Source organism: Serinus canaria, chromosome 2, assembly GCF_022539315.1.
Source record: "Serinus canaria isolate serCan28SL12 chromosome 2, serCan2020, whole genome shotgun sequence".
In the NCBI taxonomy this organism is placed as follows: domain Eukaryota; kingdom Metazoa; phylum Chordata; class Aves; order Passeriformes; family Fringillidae; genus Serinus; species Serinus canaria.
In genome coordinates, this window is record NC_066315.1 from 31,848,670 (window position 1) to 31,862,375 (window position 13,706).

The 13,706-nt window shown below is 39.2% G+C and overlaps 1 protein-coding gene across 1 annotated transcript in view; it reads right to left on the reverse strand.

Annotated features, from left to right (window-relative positions):
- Positions 1-13,706, reverse strand: part of RAPGEF5 (Rap guanine nucleotide exchange factor 5) — a 155,931-nt gene that overhangs the window by 118,754 nt on the left and 23,471 nt on the right. The window contains exons 2-5 of the mRNA XM_030230825.2: positions 8,855-8,905; positions 7,623-7,729; positions 6,495-6,616; positions 4,984-5,152 (exon numbers count right to left, since the gene is read on the reverse strand). Coding sequence (XP_030086685.2) covers positions 4,984-5,152; positions 6,495-6,616; positions 7,623-7,729; positions 8,855-8,905 — 449 coding nt within the window. The remainder of the gene's footprint in view (positions 1-4,983; positions 5,153-6,494; positions 6,617-7,622; positions 7,730-8,854; positions 8,906-13,706) is intronic.

Below are 13,706 nucleotides of genomic sequence, written 5' to 3' on the forward strand. Positions count from 1 at the left end.
GCTGTCAAGAACTCTTTTGATTTGACCAACATGAAGCAGTGAGAGAATTCCTCAGCTATAAAAATATGATGAAGAACTGAAGAATGCAGGACCCTTTAGAGCAGAGTTGCGTATTTGACTGCATCTTTTGCTTTGCTAAAAACTTACCCATGAATGGAGCAAAGAGCTTTTTATCTGCCCACCACTCAGCTTTGCTAAGGTGTGGGGCAGCACCTATGGAATAGAACTTCATGTAGATGAAAACAGACTACATCAAAATAATTTTGTGTAATTTGATATTCAGAAAAAATAACTGAAAGTGAAAATAATACATTTAAGAAGCCATTTATAACCAAACTAAAGCAACAGCTGAGAAGAATATTAGGTTGTCTTGACAGTAACTTGCAAGAAAGACACTTAATGTGTCTTTTCAAAAGTGAGGCAGTAAAGGCACAACTCTCCTAGAAACCATCCCAGAAGTCTGGCCCACATGGAAATAGCCACACAGAAGTGGACAGAAAGGATAAGACTGTGTTTTTCTTTAAAAATAGGGTCATTCCCATCACTAAAACATCTGTAAGCCTTTCAGAAGCTTTTGGACAATCAGAAGCATTATACCAATATTATAGGGTTATAACTACAGGAAGAAGTAAAAGAAAATGCCCTTGAGATCTTTACTTCTCATGGTATTCAAGAAGCATGCCAGCAAGCTGAACAGATACACAAAACTGCAGCTGCTGAAATAAACATAAATCCCAGGTACTAGCAGAAGCTTCTGTCTTTGACTAAATTATTTAATTGCTTATTATGCCTTGATGTCCTAAGGGAGAGAGCTGGCAAGACATCTGGAATATGCAGCTGGTATATTGTGGTTCTTACATCCCATGTCCAAAAATTTCGTTCCCTGATTAAAAAATTAAGGACAGGAAGCACAGAATGACACATGCATTCATTTTGGGGCAAGCAAATTCAGATCAAAATGGTAATTCAGATTAAAATCACAGTTATTTTCACAACTGCCTTTCCTATTCAAAGAAAATGTGATTTAACATTTTAAGTGTTATAAACAGCCCAAAAGAAATAAAGGAATGAATTTTCATTTACAAAGACTGATTTATTCAGATTTTCTCTTTATATTTTGGAATGAGATTAAAATAACTGAAGTTTTTAGATGTTTCTCTACACATCTGTTCTCTTCTGATCTCTCAGAACCAGGCTAGGACCTGATTCTTCTAAATTGGAGGCAGAAGATTGCAGCTCAGCAGACACAGGCACAGATGCAATCTATAAACCTAGAACAGCACATAACATAGCTAGTTCCTTCTTGGGCCTTTATCACTTCATTTTCTATTTAAAAATACTCCCAGTATTCATCAGCATATGATCATCAAATACTTCTGAAACAATGAACACACTAAAAATTAGAGTCAGCTCTTCAGAATCAGAGAGGAAGGGTATATTATGGCAGCCAGGCCAATGGACAAAAGCAAATTATCAGCCTAATATTTTCAAAAGTGGACAGCTAAGACCTAGTGAGTCTGGTACCAAACAGGAGCTACAAAGCCCAGGCAAATTAGTGCTTATACAGTTCAGTGATCTGTGGGCTCAGTCTGCTAAGCAGAGTGAGATGCAGGGATGCTTGTCCTAGATCTGCAAGCAGGCAAGTCAGTTTCTATACAATACCTGAGAGCTGTTTGTGTTCAGCAAAAGCTTTCCAGGAACTCCACAAGGCAGTAACTAAATCAATATCCCATCCTGGCTATTTGCATGAAAACCAAATTACTTCTAAGAATGGTTACTTTTCTGATACCAATAAAATGCAAATTGTTTCAGGACAGGAGACAGAGAATATAGCACAACCCTCCTGAAAATAAAAAGCAATGTAAGATTAAGGAAAAAAACCCTCTGCTAACATACCTTCCAATAATTTTGAAAGGTATTGTGTTATACATTTCAACACAGTCTCAGCTACCGAGTGCATTCTTGAAATGTTCCCTGAGTCTACCAGTGGTTCTGGGAATTGTTATAAGTACTCCCTTTTACAAAGAAGGAAATAGAAGCACACAAGGATTAAACACCTGATACAGCTCCACTGCAGTAACTGGAAAAGAATTCAGGAGGCATTAAATAAGAACTTAAGTGATTGCTCAAGGTTGTAGGGGAGCCCATCGCACAGCTTTCAATTCAGATTTTTTGTTCCCAGGCTACTGCAATGTTCACTTGTTTCCTGCTCAAGTAGAATGACTGTGATTAACACTAGGTGTTTGATGACCCAAAGAAGCCTCTTCATTTGTCCCATCTAATCTGACAATTTTTACAGGTTCTGAATCCTGTGGAATACACACAAAATTAGCCTTCAGATTAGCATGAGCTGCTGAAAAATCTGCTATGTCCTGACTTGTTTTCCTTGGTGAATCCCACCAATGTTATGTTGAATGTAAGGAATTTAGACCAAGGCCAACAGGGAGCATTTCTTCAGGAGTCATAAGCACATCTCAGAACAGTATTTTCATTGTAGAGTTTTCTGTAATAATTTGGTAACACTGCTAAAACTGCCCAGAAACAAATACAGATCCATCAAAAATCTGTACAGCAAGTCAAATCTGAGCTATGTTTATTTAACAGGGTTTCCAGAATAGCTGCTGAAGGAAGTCCCCAGAGCTGCTACTGCCTACTCAGGTCTACAGACTTCTGTTCTGAGAGCAGAACCATGGTACTCCAGAGACCCACTGATGCAGCCCAGGCAAGCACAAGGCTGCTGCCCACAGCTGCAGAGGAGGCAGAGGTCATCTGGCCTCTGGGACCACCAGGAGACATCCAATATTCCCTTCTGGTGCACAACATGCAGCTGCTTCTGATCTCACCTAAAGCAGGGAATTTAATTAATGAAGTAAGAATTTCTCTATCGCTATGAATGTATAGAGTTAATGCAGTCACTATAGATTGTGAGAAAAGCTAAAACAGAGAAATGAGTACAAAAATATTAAAATATAAAAAATCCTACTCTTCTAATGGTATGCAAAACATCTTATATATTTAAGAAAAGACAAACCCTGCAGGGAAATTTTTTTAGAATTGCTCTCTTTCCTCAGGAAAAGGAGTATATGGCTTTATTTAACCAAGTCAGACAACTTTAACAAACATCTCATCATACCTATTCCCTTTCTGACTGTGTTTGAGTAGTTTATTATTTGCATCAAGCATAAAGAATTTTGAACCTGGAAAAGTCTCCTTCTGCTTTAATTTCACATTCCCTCGAGGGTGTACCATTATTAAAAATTCAATTCCTACAATATATACTTTTTCAAAAAGCACCCTCACAATCTGACAGGTAAAAGCTCCAGAAAACAATTTTTCGGTGACAATATTCCCAAAAGGAATCTAGCTTCAACTCAAATTTGAATAATGTGAGCAGGAAGGAGCTGGAAATGTATATTAATGAATAATTGTTCAATTCATGTGACAGGGATCATCTTCCACTGGAAATGACAGTTGCACTGAAATGATAATACTGCAAAGACTCTAAACTTGAACCTAAAAAGCCTTCAATCCATTTTCTTACCCAGCATCCTTCAGGTAACACATCAATATGACCTATCTGTTCTGTCCTTTTGATTCAAATCCTTTGAATGAGGAGACACAAACCAAGAAAAGTGGTTTGAGTTACAGTGATGAGAAAAATCCCAATTCCCACTAAAATCAAGATCAAAATGCCCTGATATTTAAGGGACAGACAAACTGCTTAACACCAGAGTTGGCTGGAAGACAAGAATTTCTATTTGCAAAAACAGTCAAAGGTTTTCTCCCATGTGAGTCAGCTGCTTAGAAGATCATATTCAGTCCTGCTGCTCTAGCCAGCTTGGGGCTCTTGTCACTTGCCTACACTCGCTCCAGCTGATCAAATAAATGCATTTTGAAGGGAAGTTCCACTCCAGAACTGCCAATATTTGATTGGTGAGGGCAGTCAGCAATAGGGAAGGGAATCAAGCTTCTGCCCTGAACCATGTAGAGAAATTACTGAGTTTTTTTTCCTACAGCTCAACATGAATTTAAGAATCTGGGCTTGAGACAGCTTACAGGATCTTTGGACTTTGTGCTTCTTTGAAATATTTCTACTGGACATGCATCTTCGAGAGTGAGCATTTTTAAAGGCTAATATGTAGAGAAGGAAGAAAGTTTTGTCTTTGGCATCAAAGAGAATAAATTCTAGTACTGTCAGAGTAATAGTTCTCCAGAGTATTGGGTTTGAGGATCATCATGCTAGGGACAACGAAAGAATTTAACTCAACTTGTCTGTTCAGGCTAGCTCCTGCAGATTTACTAAAGCATAAATGGTCATGAGCTTCCAGAGCTCTCACTTACACCTTTCTCCTCTATTTTAGTCTCTCACTGCAGAACAAATAACTATGTTTTCCTTCTAGCCACTCTAAACAGGCAACCTTAGAGTGCAGACACATGAGCACAGAGAGTATGATAACATTCAATAGTCAGGTGAAAGGGGAGGCATAGAGGAAGCAAAACTCTTCAAAAGCAATTCTGCAAAAAGGAATAATAATGTGAGTTTACAGAGCTTTGGCAGACATACAGTAGAAAATGAAAATCAAATGACTGAAGGTACCACATTTCCATCTGAAAGCTGATCCTGACACATCACCAGGGCATCTGATCTGCTAGTCAGTCACTAACAGAGCATCCGTGCTGCCAAAGTCATGCCAAACTTCCAAGAGGAGACCAAAAAAGATCATGCCCAGGTAATATTGCAAGCTAGAGACAGCAAGCTAGTCCCTAAAAACCATAATATGTCCGAAACCCCTAGTCAGGTGCCTCCATTTTTCTACCCATACTGACCTTCTAAGATGAAAAGCACATCTCCAACACATTTTTCAACCCCCAAGCAAAAGTTGTCTCATTTGCAAGGTGATTTGGGGGCAACCTGTCATTATAAGGCCAGACACCTGTAAAGTAGTCAATAAAAGTTGCAAACAGCTGTATATGCACACTTACAGATTGCACATGTCAATCCTGGGAGGAGACAGTGGCAGTAGTTGAAGTAGGAGCTTTACTCCATTCTTCCATGCTTCCTCTTTCTCAAATTCACAGAAAAGGTAGGTACATTCATCTGCTGAGAACTGGTAGAAAGCATGACTATCTTGGAAATACAGTTGTCTGTCCACTGTAAGAAAAAATATTAGATACTCTTTAAACTTTCAGCATATAAAGATTTCCACCACATCATGTATTACTTGATCTTAGTGCTGAATTATACTATCACACAGGACAAAAGGATTGAATACTCAGCACAGAAACAATCCAGACCCTTCCGTTTAATTCAGTGCATCCAAACAGGAAAACCCCAAAACCTCAGTTTAAAGATCTCCAGGATCTTGAAATTCAAGCATTAAGACTGATGAGTGTTTAATCAATTTTGGAATCAGTTCAGGCTTAGGGAATAAAAACCTCCCTTTTTTTTGTTAGATTTCTGAGTCTCAGTTTCCATTGGTTTCTAAACTGTTCTCTCTAATGGTCAGGCACTAGTAAACAAAGTTCAGTAATGGGGATGCAGTCCATCATTATTTCAGTTTCTCCTGAAATTCAGTTCTACTGCATTTGCAGACTAGACCTGGATAAGAAGAAGTACCAGTTGTCTTCCCTGAAAAAAAAAAAAAGTATTTAATTGGGAAAAAAGGACAGAAAAAGGACAAAGCCAAAAGCACAAACTCCTGCAACAAGTAATTTAGCCCTTGCTGTGGCTGCATGACCAGACATGCTGTCAGTTTAGCTGAAGAAAACCTTAAAGTACACTTTCAGTGTACATATGCAGAAATCTTCCATAAGTCCTCGCCTTTTCACAAGAAAGAGGTTTAGTGTCTAGCACAGACCCCAGGGTGGGGTATGACCTGAGTTGAGCTACCTAAGTGGTTCCAGCCTCCAAGTAAAATCCATTAGCTATCCAGAGGCTGGGTATCAGTGTAATTATCACCAACCACATTAGCTGGACCAACTCCCTCAGTTTGGTGGAGGAGTTGGAGACAGCAAGGTAGAACCTGGCCTCACTACTGACTCAAGGAGTTGAATTCTCTCTCAACCCATTGTAATTAAAAATTATGGAAAACAGAGAGGAAAAGAAAATCATTAATAGCTACAGAAGTCATCTGGTAAAGCCATGATCTGCAGCAACTAAACAGCTGCTGTCTTGTGAGAAACGAAAAATAGCTTGAGGGGAAAAAAAAAAGCCTGGAAAAGACACGCACTCTGTCTGCAACTTGATAATAGGCAATTACAGGAATGAAAAAAAGAATGAAATTGCCAAAAACAAGGGCTTGATCTTTAGTATTTAGGAAATGAAAGGTCACAGAAGTGAGTCTCCCAAAAAGATAGTAGAAAAAAGATCTGACAAGAAAATTGGATCAATCTTTGCTTTTTTCCTTCCCCTCCTCTGATCAAAACCACAGCTCTTGTCCTGTGCAGGAGAAAGGGATAACCTTCCTCACACTGGAAGTACCAGCAGGACTGACCTGACAATATAATGCCCATATCCAGGAGGAGCTGCCACACTCCAACTGCTGTAGATCTGCACTTGACAAAAGGGCACTGCTCCAAAAGCCAGTCTACAAGTTCTGATCCTACACAACTTCTCCTGCAAATAAGCAAAACATCACTTTTTAAACTACAGTAATGTTAAAAGATTCTTTTATAATAAAGAGCTCTTTTTAAAGCTATCAAAAGTCAGCCTTTTTGTTCCGCAAACTCTTTGTCTCAATTCCTAATTTTTGTAAACCTATTCATTTCAAGGGAAGAAATTATGTTGGCAAGCCCCAGGGGGTACCTCTAGCTACAATGAAGGAACTTTTGTTAGATGAGCAAGTTCCCTTACATACCTGATATATGTAGCATACTTTGCAGTATGTAGAATTTGTATCAATTTGTGTTGCACACACATCATCCAAAAATGCATAAGAGATAAATAAAATCCAGCTTCTAGCCTCAGCCTTTTATCTCCTTTCCAAGCATGCCATAATCAGCACAGCTAAACAATATGTGTAAGACCTCTAAGTGCTGCTCTAGGATGCTCCTAATCTTTCATATTATTGGTAAATGTATATATTTAAATAAAAATTAAAAAGTAGTGGATTTATCTTAAACACAGGTGTGAATGAATGGTGCTACAATGGAGAGCTGCACATTTTAGTGTAATTGAAAACAGAAGGAAGCATTTATGCTACAATGCAACACAAATGGAAAATCACTTCATTATAGAAATATTCCATAAATTACATATAGAAATCACTGTGTCACTAAATCTTGGAATCCAATTAAGCTCTTTTATAACTCCAAACCACGGCTGAAATTAATACTTTTTCTTTTCAACAAAATAACTGACAAACACTATTGCATATGAAAACCATAAGCAATTGAATTAATGTATATACAATCAGGCTACTGCTGCTTTCTGACAACTGACATTGTAGTGTAAGAAAAGATATTAGGGCACATGAGACTTTAAAGAATTTTTTAAAGAAAATATTTTTAATTCTTAGTGACATACACAGAATCACTCAGAAATTACTCTATTGTCAAACCAGAGCATAGATAAATGCAAATAAAATGCTTAAAGTTAATTAAAACAAATGATTTTGATTTACCTGCAAATGCCAGTAAGGTACACCCTGTCTTTAATCAGGTCAGAAGCTTGCAGAGTAAAAATATTCCTGAGAGCTCTCCCAGCACAGGAAGAACTTTCTCCATAAATCTGAATGAAAAGAGAAATTTAAAACTGTGACAAACAGGGATTTATTCCTGCTGTAGTAAATTGCCTTGCCACTGTCCACTCCCTCCCTTTGAGCAATGCCTTCTTCACAGGTAAATGACAAACAAGCACCCAGTCTCAAAGGAAATGCACCCCAGCTTCTGCCAGTTGTATCATGGATTGCAGGTGCCCCACGAGCTGGGCTGATTTTAGATTTGCTGCCCTAGAAAAAGAGAGGTTTAACCATCCATCAGCTTTACCTCTGAACAACAGACAAATTATGAAAACACTTGTTATTCTAGCAAAGCAGAGACATAGGAACCATTCCAAAATCACATAGATGAAGTTAAAAATAAATATAATTTCCTATGTTTTTCAGCTAAATAATTTATTTCAAGCCTAATACACACTGAAAGACTACTTCACAGCCTTTTGGTTTTGTTCAGAACCTTTAGAGGTTTCCTATGATAGCTGCATATCAGTTCACCCATGCATTGCCAGGAGGATATGGTCTTTCAGAATGGACACACCTCTGATTTCCCCACACCTGATTTCTGGCCTGCACTTCAAGGCTGCAGATGTGTCTGTCAAAACAGGACCCAACTCAGTCTTCCACAAAACCGTGTTCCACCCAGGCTCTGTGTACCACTCCTTACTGAAGAATTTACCTTGGGCTTCTTTTGTGGTGTTTCCTCACTGTCTCAGCAAAACACACCAAGTGACACAAGAAATAACTTGATGCTGTTGGGTTTCATCTTTTTGTTTGTTTGCTTCCTATGTTTAAGAACTTTTTAAGGCATTTAGAAGAGACCTGAGAGAGCAAAATCTTGTGACGTGCAAACCAGAGTTCTCAAAATACTGTAAAAATAAGCTAAACAGTAGCAATCATTTAAGTGACTGGGAAGCAAGTACACACTGGAATTAACAACCATTCAGTTTGCAAACTCAGTAATAGTAGGATGTGATTTTGTAACACACACGCAAAAAATGATAACTTCTTAACTGGATTTAACTGCAGGTCACATTCACAAGTATCTTCAAAGCTATGAATAAGAAGTCGAACTGAAGCAGAAGTATTCCTTGCATGTTGTTTGATGAAACAGATTTATAAAGAAGGTTCACAAGTACCTTATTTGAAGGTGTTTCCAAATAGGGATTTGAAATTCTTCTGGACAGGGTCTGTAAGGTAATTTGGTAAACTGTTAGTTTTTTTATGGTCTTTGCACGGAAAAAAATAAAGTAGCTGCAATCTAGTCTTTTAGCTATTGAAATCTAAATAAAAAGAATTTATCATCTGAATAGTCTAACATATGTCTCCAAATAATAATTGTTTCACATCAAGAAAAAGGTCTGGTAAACTCAGTTCTGTGTTTTCTATTACATTTATTCTTGATCAAGAAAAGAATATGAAAAATGAGACGGCAAAGCCTATGGTTAACACACAATTATTGGGTCAGGAAACATCAAAAATGACAGTGAAGAATCTCAAGATAAACCTAAAAATACTGGGTGAAAAGACAATTTAATGATGAGCTCAACATTGAAATCAGCATGTACTAGTGGGAGAAAATGTAATTAGACATACTTTTAAAGCAAACTTTATCAATTCAGTAAAGACACCTCAGGGTCACAGAACCCTTCTCAAAGAAGACCATTCTTCTAAATGAAATTCTTAACTGTAGTTAAAAGAAATTAGGATAAATGGTGAATAAAATGGTGACCAGCAGGGAGGTAACTAATGTAGATCAGTGTTATCTCTGCAGTGCCACATGTTGCAGTGGTACCAGCGTCTCAAGAAATTAATGCTCCAATGTTAGAGGGGATTCAGACAATAATGGTAGTAGGAGTAACAAAGGATTTTGATAAATTTTAATATAAGAAAAGACAGAAAAGACTGTGAATATTTACCTTACAAAGGAGAGATTACAAGAGACATAATGCAACTATATAATATGGCACAAAGAAAAGACTAATTTTCTGTGCTCTGCTTTACATTACATGAAAATAACTGATCACTCAATGAAATTAGAGAGGATTCATATTTGAGGAGACAGAAAGGAAAATCAACAAGTAAGTCTTCACAGCAGGAAAATGCAAATGCCAAAATCTTACCACTGATCAATAAAGTCCGGGATTTAAAATTATAAAATTCACAGTGAACAAGAACTCTGAAAGGCAGGGACAGAATAAACATCTCCAGAAGAACCAGGATAACCCACTCCTACTCACCATGATCCTTCCATATCTTGTCGCTATTAAAAGACAAGATATTGTCTGTACTGATGCTTACTTGCAACTTCTATCCTACTAGAAGCCACACAAGACACAAATAAACACTGCCTAAAATAAGCCTGGAAGTGGAAAAGAAGACGTTGTAGAGGTACCCTGGCACTACAACAGGAATATCATGTGGTGCCCTCTCACATTATTTCAACTTCTAAGCATCATAATTAATTCCTTGCTTTGAGAAGGATCCAATTCTCACTTGGTATATTTCAATCATAAAAAACCCCATCATTCACACCCTGCAAGAATTACAGAATCCATATTTCAGTAACACCACCTGCTTTTTCCTCCCTGTATTCTTCTTCCTGTATTTTAGAAAGGGAAGGGACTAGCAACCTCAGAAGCATCTATCGCTGTTTACCCTTCCATGCTCATCACAAACCTTAGTGCAGTTCCATGCATTACAGCAGCTCCATATGGAAATACTGTAACATATAAGCCTAATTTCCCTCTCCTGTGCCCAACAAAGATGCTCTAAGAGTGCAACACTCGGATCCCACTTACTCTTCCTAGCCGGCATGTCGTTAACACCTCGGTTCTGCAGCAGCCCTACATACCACCACTTCCCTTGGTTTCTGTCCAAGTCTTTCATTCCACAAGCCTCTCTCACAGTCAAAGTTTATACATTGATTTCCCTGCTCCCTGCTCCTTTCCCAGGCTGGCACTGACAGAGGACAGGGAGGGTCACCCAGGGAGAACACTGGTGCTGCAGTGTGCACTTACATGACATCGTAAGATGAAGCTCAGCAAAAAGGACAAATCTGGTTGCCTTCTACAACAGGGTTGCAGAATAATGGATAAGAGGAGAGAGACTGACCTCATCTACCTGCACTTGTGCAAAACATTTCATACTATCCCACGCATATCCTTGTCACTAAAATGGAGAGACATGGATTTGACAAATGGACTACTCAGGGGATAAGGAATTTGATGCACTCAAAGAGTTGTGGTCAATGGTTTGATGGCTATGTTTGATCACCAGTGATGAGTGGTGTCCCTCTGGGACCATATTATTTAACATCCTCATGTTAACATGGGAACATGGACAGTGGGATTGAGTGCACCCTCAGCAAGTCTGGGGATGACAAGTCCAGTGGCATGACTGATACTCTAGAGGGAAGGGATTCATTCCAGAGAGACCTGGACAGGCTTGAGAGCTGGGCCTGTGCAGTCCTCATGTATTTCAACAAGGCCAAGCGTTAGGTCTTGTGCCTGTGTTGGGGTAATCCCAAACATGGACCCAGGCTGGGTGATGAGTGGATTGAAACCAGCCCTGTGGAGAAGGACATGGGGGTGTTGGTGGATGAAAAACTGGACATGACCCAACTGTATCCTGGGCTGCATCAAAAGAAGGAGGAGCAGCAGGTTGAGGATGGTGATTCTGCACCTCTACTGCACTTTTGTGAGACCCCCACCTGGAGTACTCCATTTATCAGCTTCCCAGCATAATAAAGATGGGAGATCTGTTGGAGGAAGTCTAGAGGGGGGCCACTAAGTTGATCATGAGAATGGAGCACCTCTCCCATGGAGACAAGCTGAGAGAGGTGGGGTTGTTCAGCCTGGAGAAAAAAAGGTTCCAGGGAGGTCTTGCAGTATCTTCCAGTATCTAAAGGGGGCCAACAGGAAGAACATAGATGGACTTTTTATCAGGGAGTGTAGTGAAAGGACAGCTAATCATTCACAGGACAGGTAATAATTTTAAACTGAAATAGGGTAAATTTAAATTAAATATTAGGAAGAAATTCCAAGGAATCTGAAAAAGGTGTCTGATGCTGAAAACCAGTAGCGAAAAAAACACCAAACTTCTAATTTATCCTTCAGACCAAGAGGAATTCACAGTCCTGAAAAGGGACGAGGGAGGACAGGACAGTGGCTTTTCAGTGGCAGCCTGGACCCATATCAATGTGGAGCAAAGACGAAACATTGGAGAGACCATGAGAGTACATTTAGCCTGCCATGCAGGAACCCAACCACCCAAAATTTCTGAAAGCATAAGAAAATAGAAACTGGAAAGGAGAAAATAGAACAAAACAGGAAGTGGCTTTCTGGAATAGAAAAAATGATCTTTCATGTTGATGCTAGTGCAGCCTGTGTAATGATGAAACACTCACTGCAGTTAGTCTGAAATTAATGAAGAAATTCAGGATTTTTATGTCCTAGCTACCATGATAGGTCCTGGTTTGTCTTTTTTTTACTATTATATTTAACTTGCCTCAATAAATATTAGGCACTGAGCACACCTCTATTCAGCAGACTGCTCTGGCTGTTGGAGACAAACTGGGCAGTTGCCTACAGGAGAGGAAAAGGTAGTGGATAAGTGGGCCAGCCCATCTTCAAAGAGCCCAGCTTGTGGGTGGCCCTGTTGGAGAAGCACCACTCCTCCCTGAAGATATCTGGTAAATTAGGCTGCTCCCCCAAAATTATTCTGACACACACACCGATTGAAAATACATTTGCAAATCACTCAAAGAATGAGCTAAAATGTGCTTTTAAAGCAAATTAATTAGTCATCAAGCAAACAGCTCATCTCTCATGAAAACTACCTTGGAACAGTTAATGATGCCCACGCCAAGTGCTGCTTTCGAGCTGCTGCCACCCTGGCATCCCCACGTGCCTCTTCACCAGCTTGAGGAGAAGCTTTGCCAAGCCCCATGTCAGGGAGAGGACAGGGCTATGGCAGGATGTGTGGTGGGACAGAAGACCATATGTGCAGGAGATCCAGAGCACTGGGTGTCCTCCAGAAGGCTTGCCCCATCACACATGAGTGGGTGTGCATAGGCAGCTTCATCTTCCCTGCTGGGGATGCAGGAAGAAAGAGGCAGGGAGAGGTCCTGTGGGCTGGATGATCCAGAGTCTGAACTACAAACATGGCACAGGGATGGCATCATTCTAGCTTGGGAACACAACCTGCATGTGACAGGAGAGGACAGCTGGGACAGAAGGCCCAGAGAAAGTTTTGGAATAGGACTGCTAGTATCAAATCTGAATACACCACAGAAAATTTAGTCTGAAATTGGAAAACATTATAAAGTAGTTTACTGTGGTATTTAAAATCACTAAAATCACCAGGAGTAGAGTGATGATGTGAAAAGAATGGATTAAAATAAAGTGAACAGCAAGTAATTGAAACAACAAGAAGGAAATATTTACCTGTAATCTATATGATCAGCTTATAGAACTATAAGCCAAAGAATTAAATATGCCAGGTTGAGTTTTAGAAGCAGAGGCTAATTTAATGACTAATCCTACTATGCAAAGTCTATACCTAAGTTTAAATTAGTATTGCTTCAACTGTACAGTTATTTTTAAAACAAGCTGAGAATTTTTGACATTACTTAAAGTTAAGCATGTGAAGATATTGATGATAATATCTTAATACATTGACACAAACTGATTTTTTAGAGGTTTGGAAAGAAATTCCCCCACAACAAAGTATACTAATGGCTCCATTGGAAAAAACAAGCTGTATCTTACTGTGAGATGCTGACTTAGTTCCTTCCTTGGGAGAGTATTGAACTGTGTCCACTACAGCAACTCCCTGTGCATTTACTACAACCTGGTTAATGTTCTGTTCAAAGGCTAATGGTACTGCAGAGCATGGATTTAGTCATAGCTTTTGGAGATACATTTGTATTTTCTCCTCATTTTTAGACCTCGGATTTTGCTTTGGCCACATCTCAGCTTGAGAGAATGA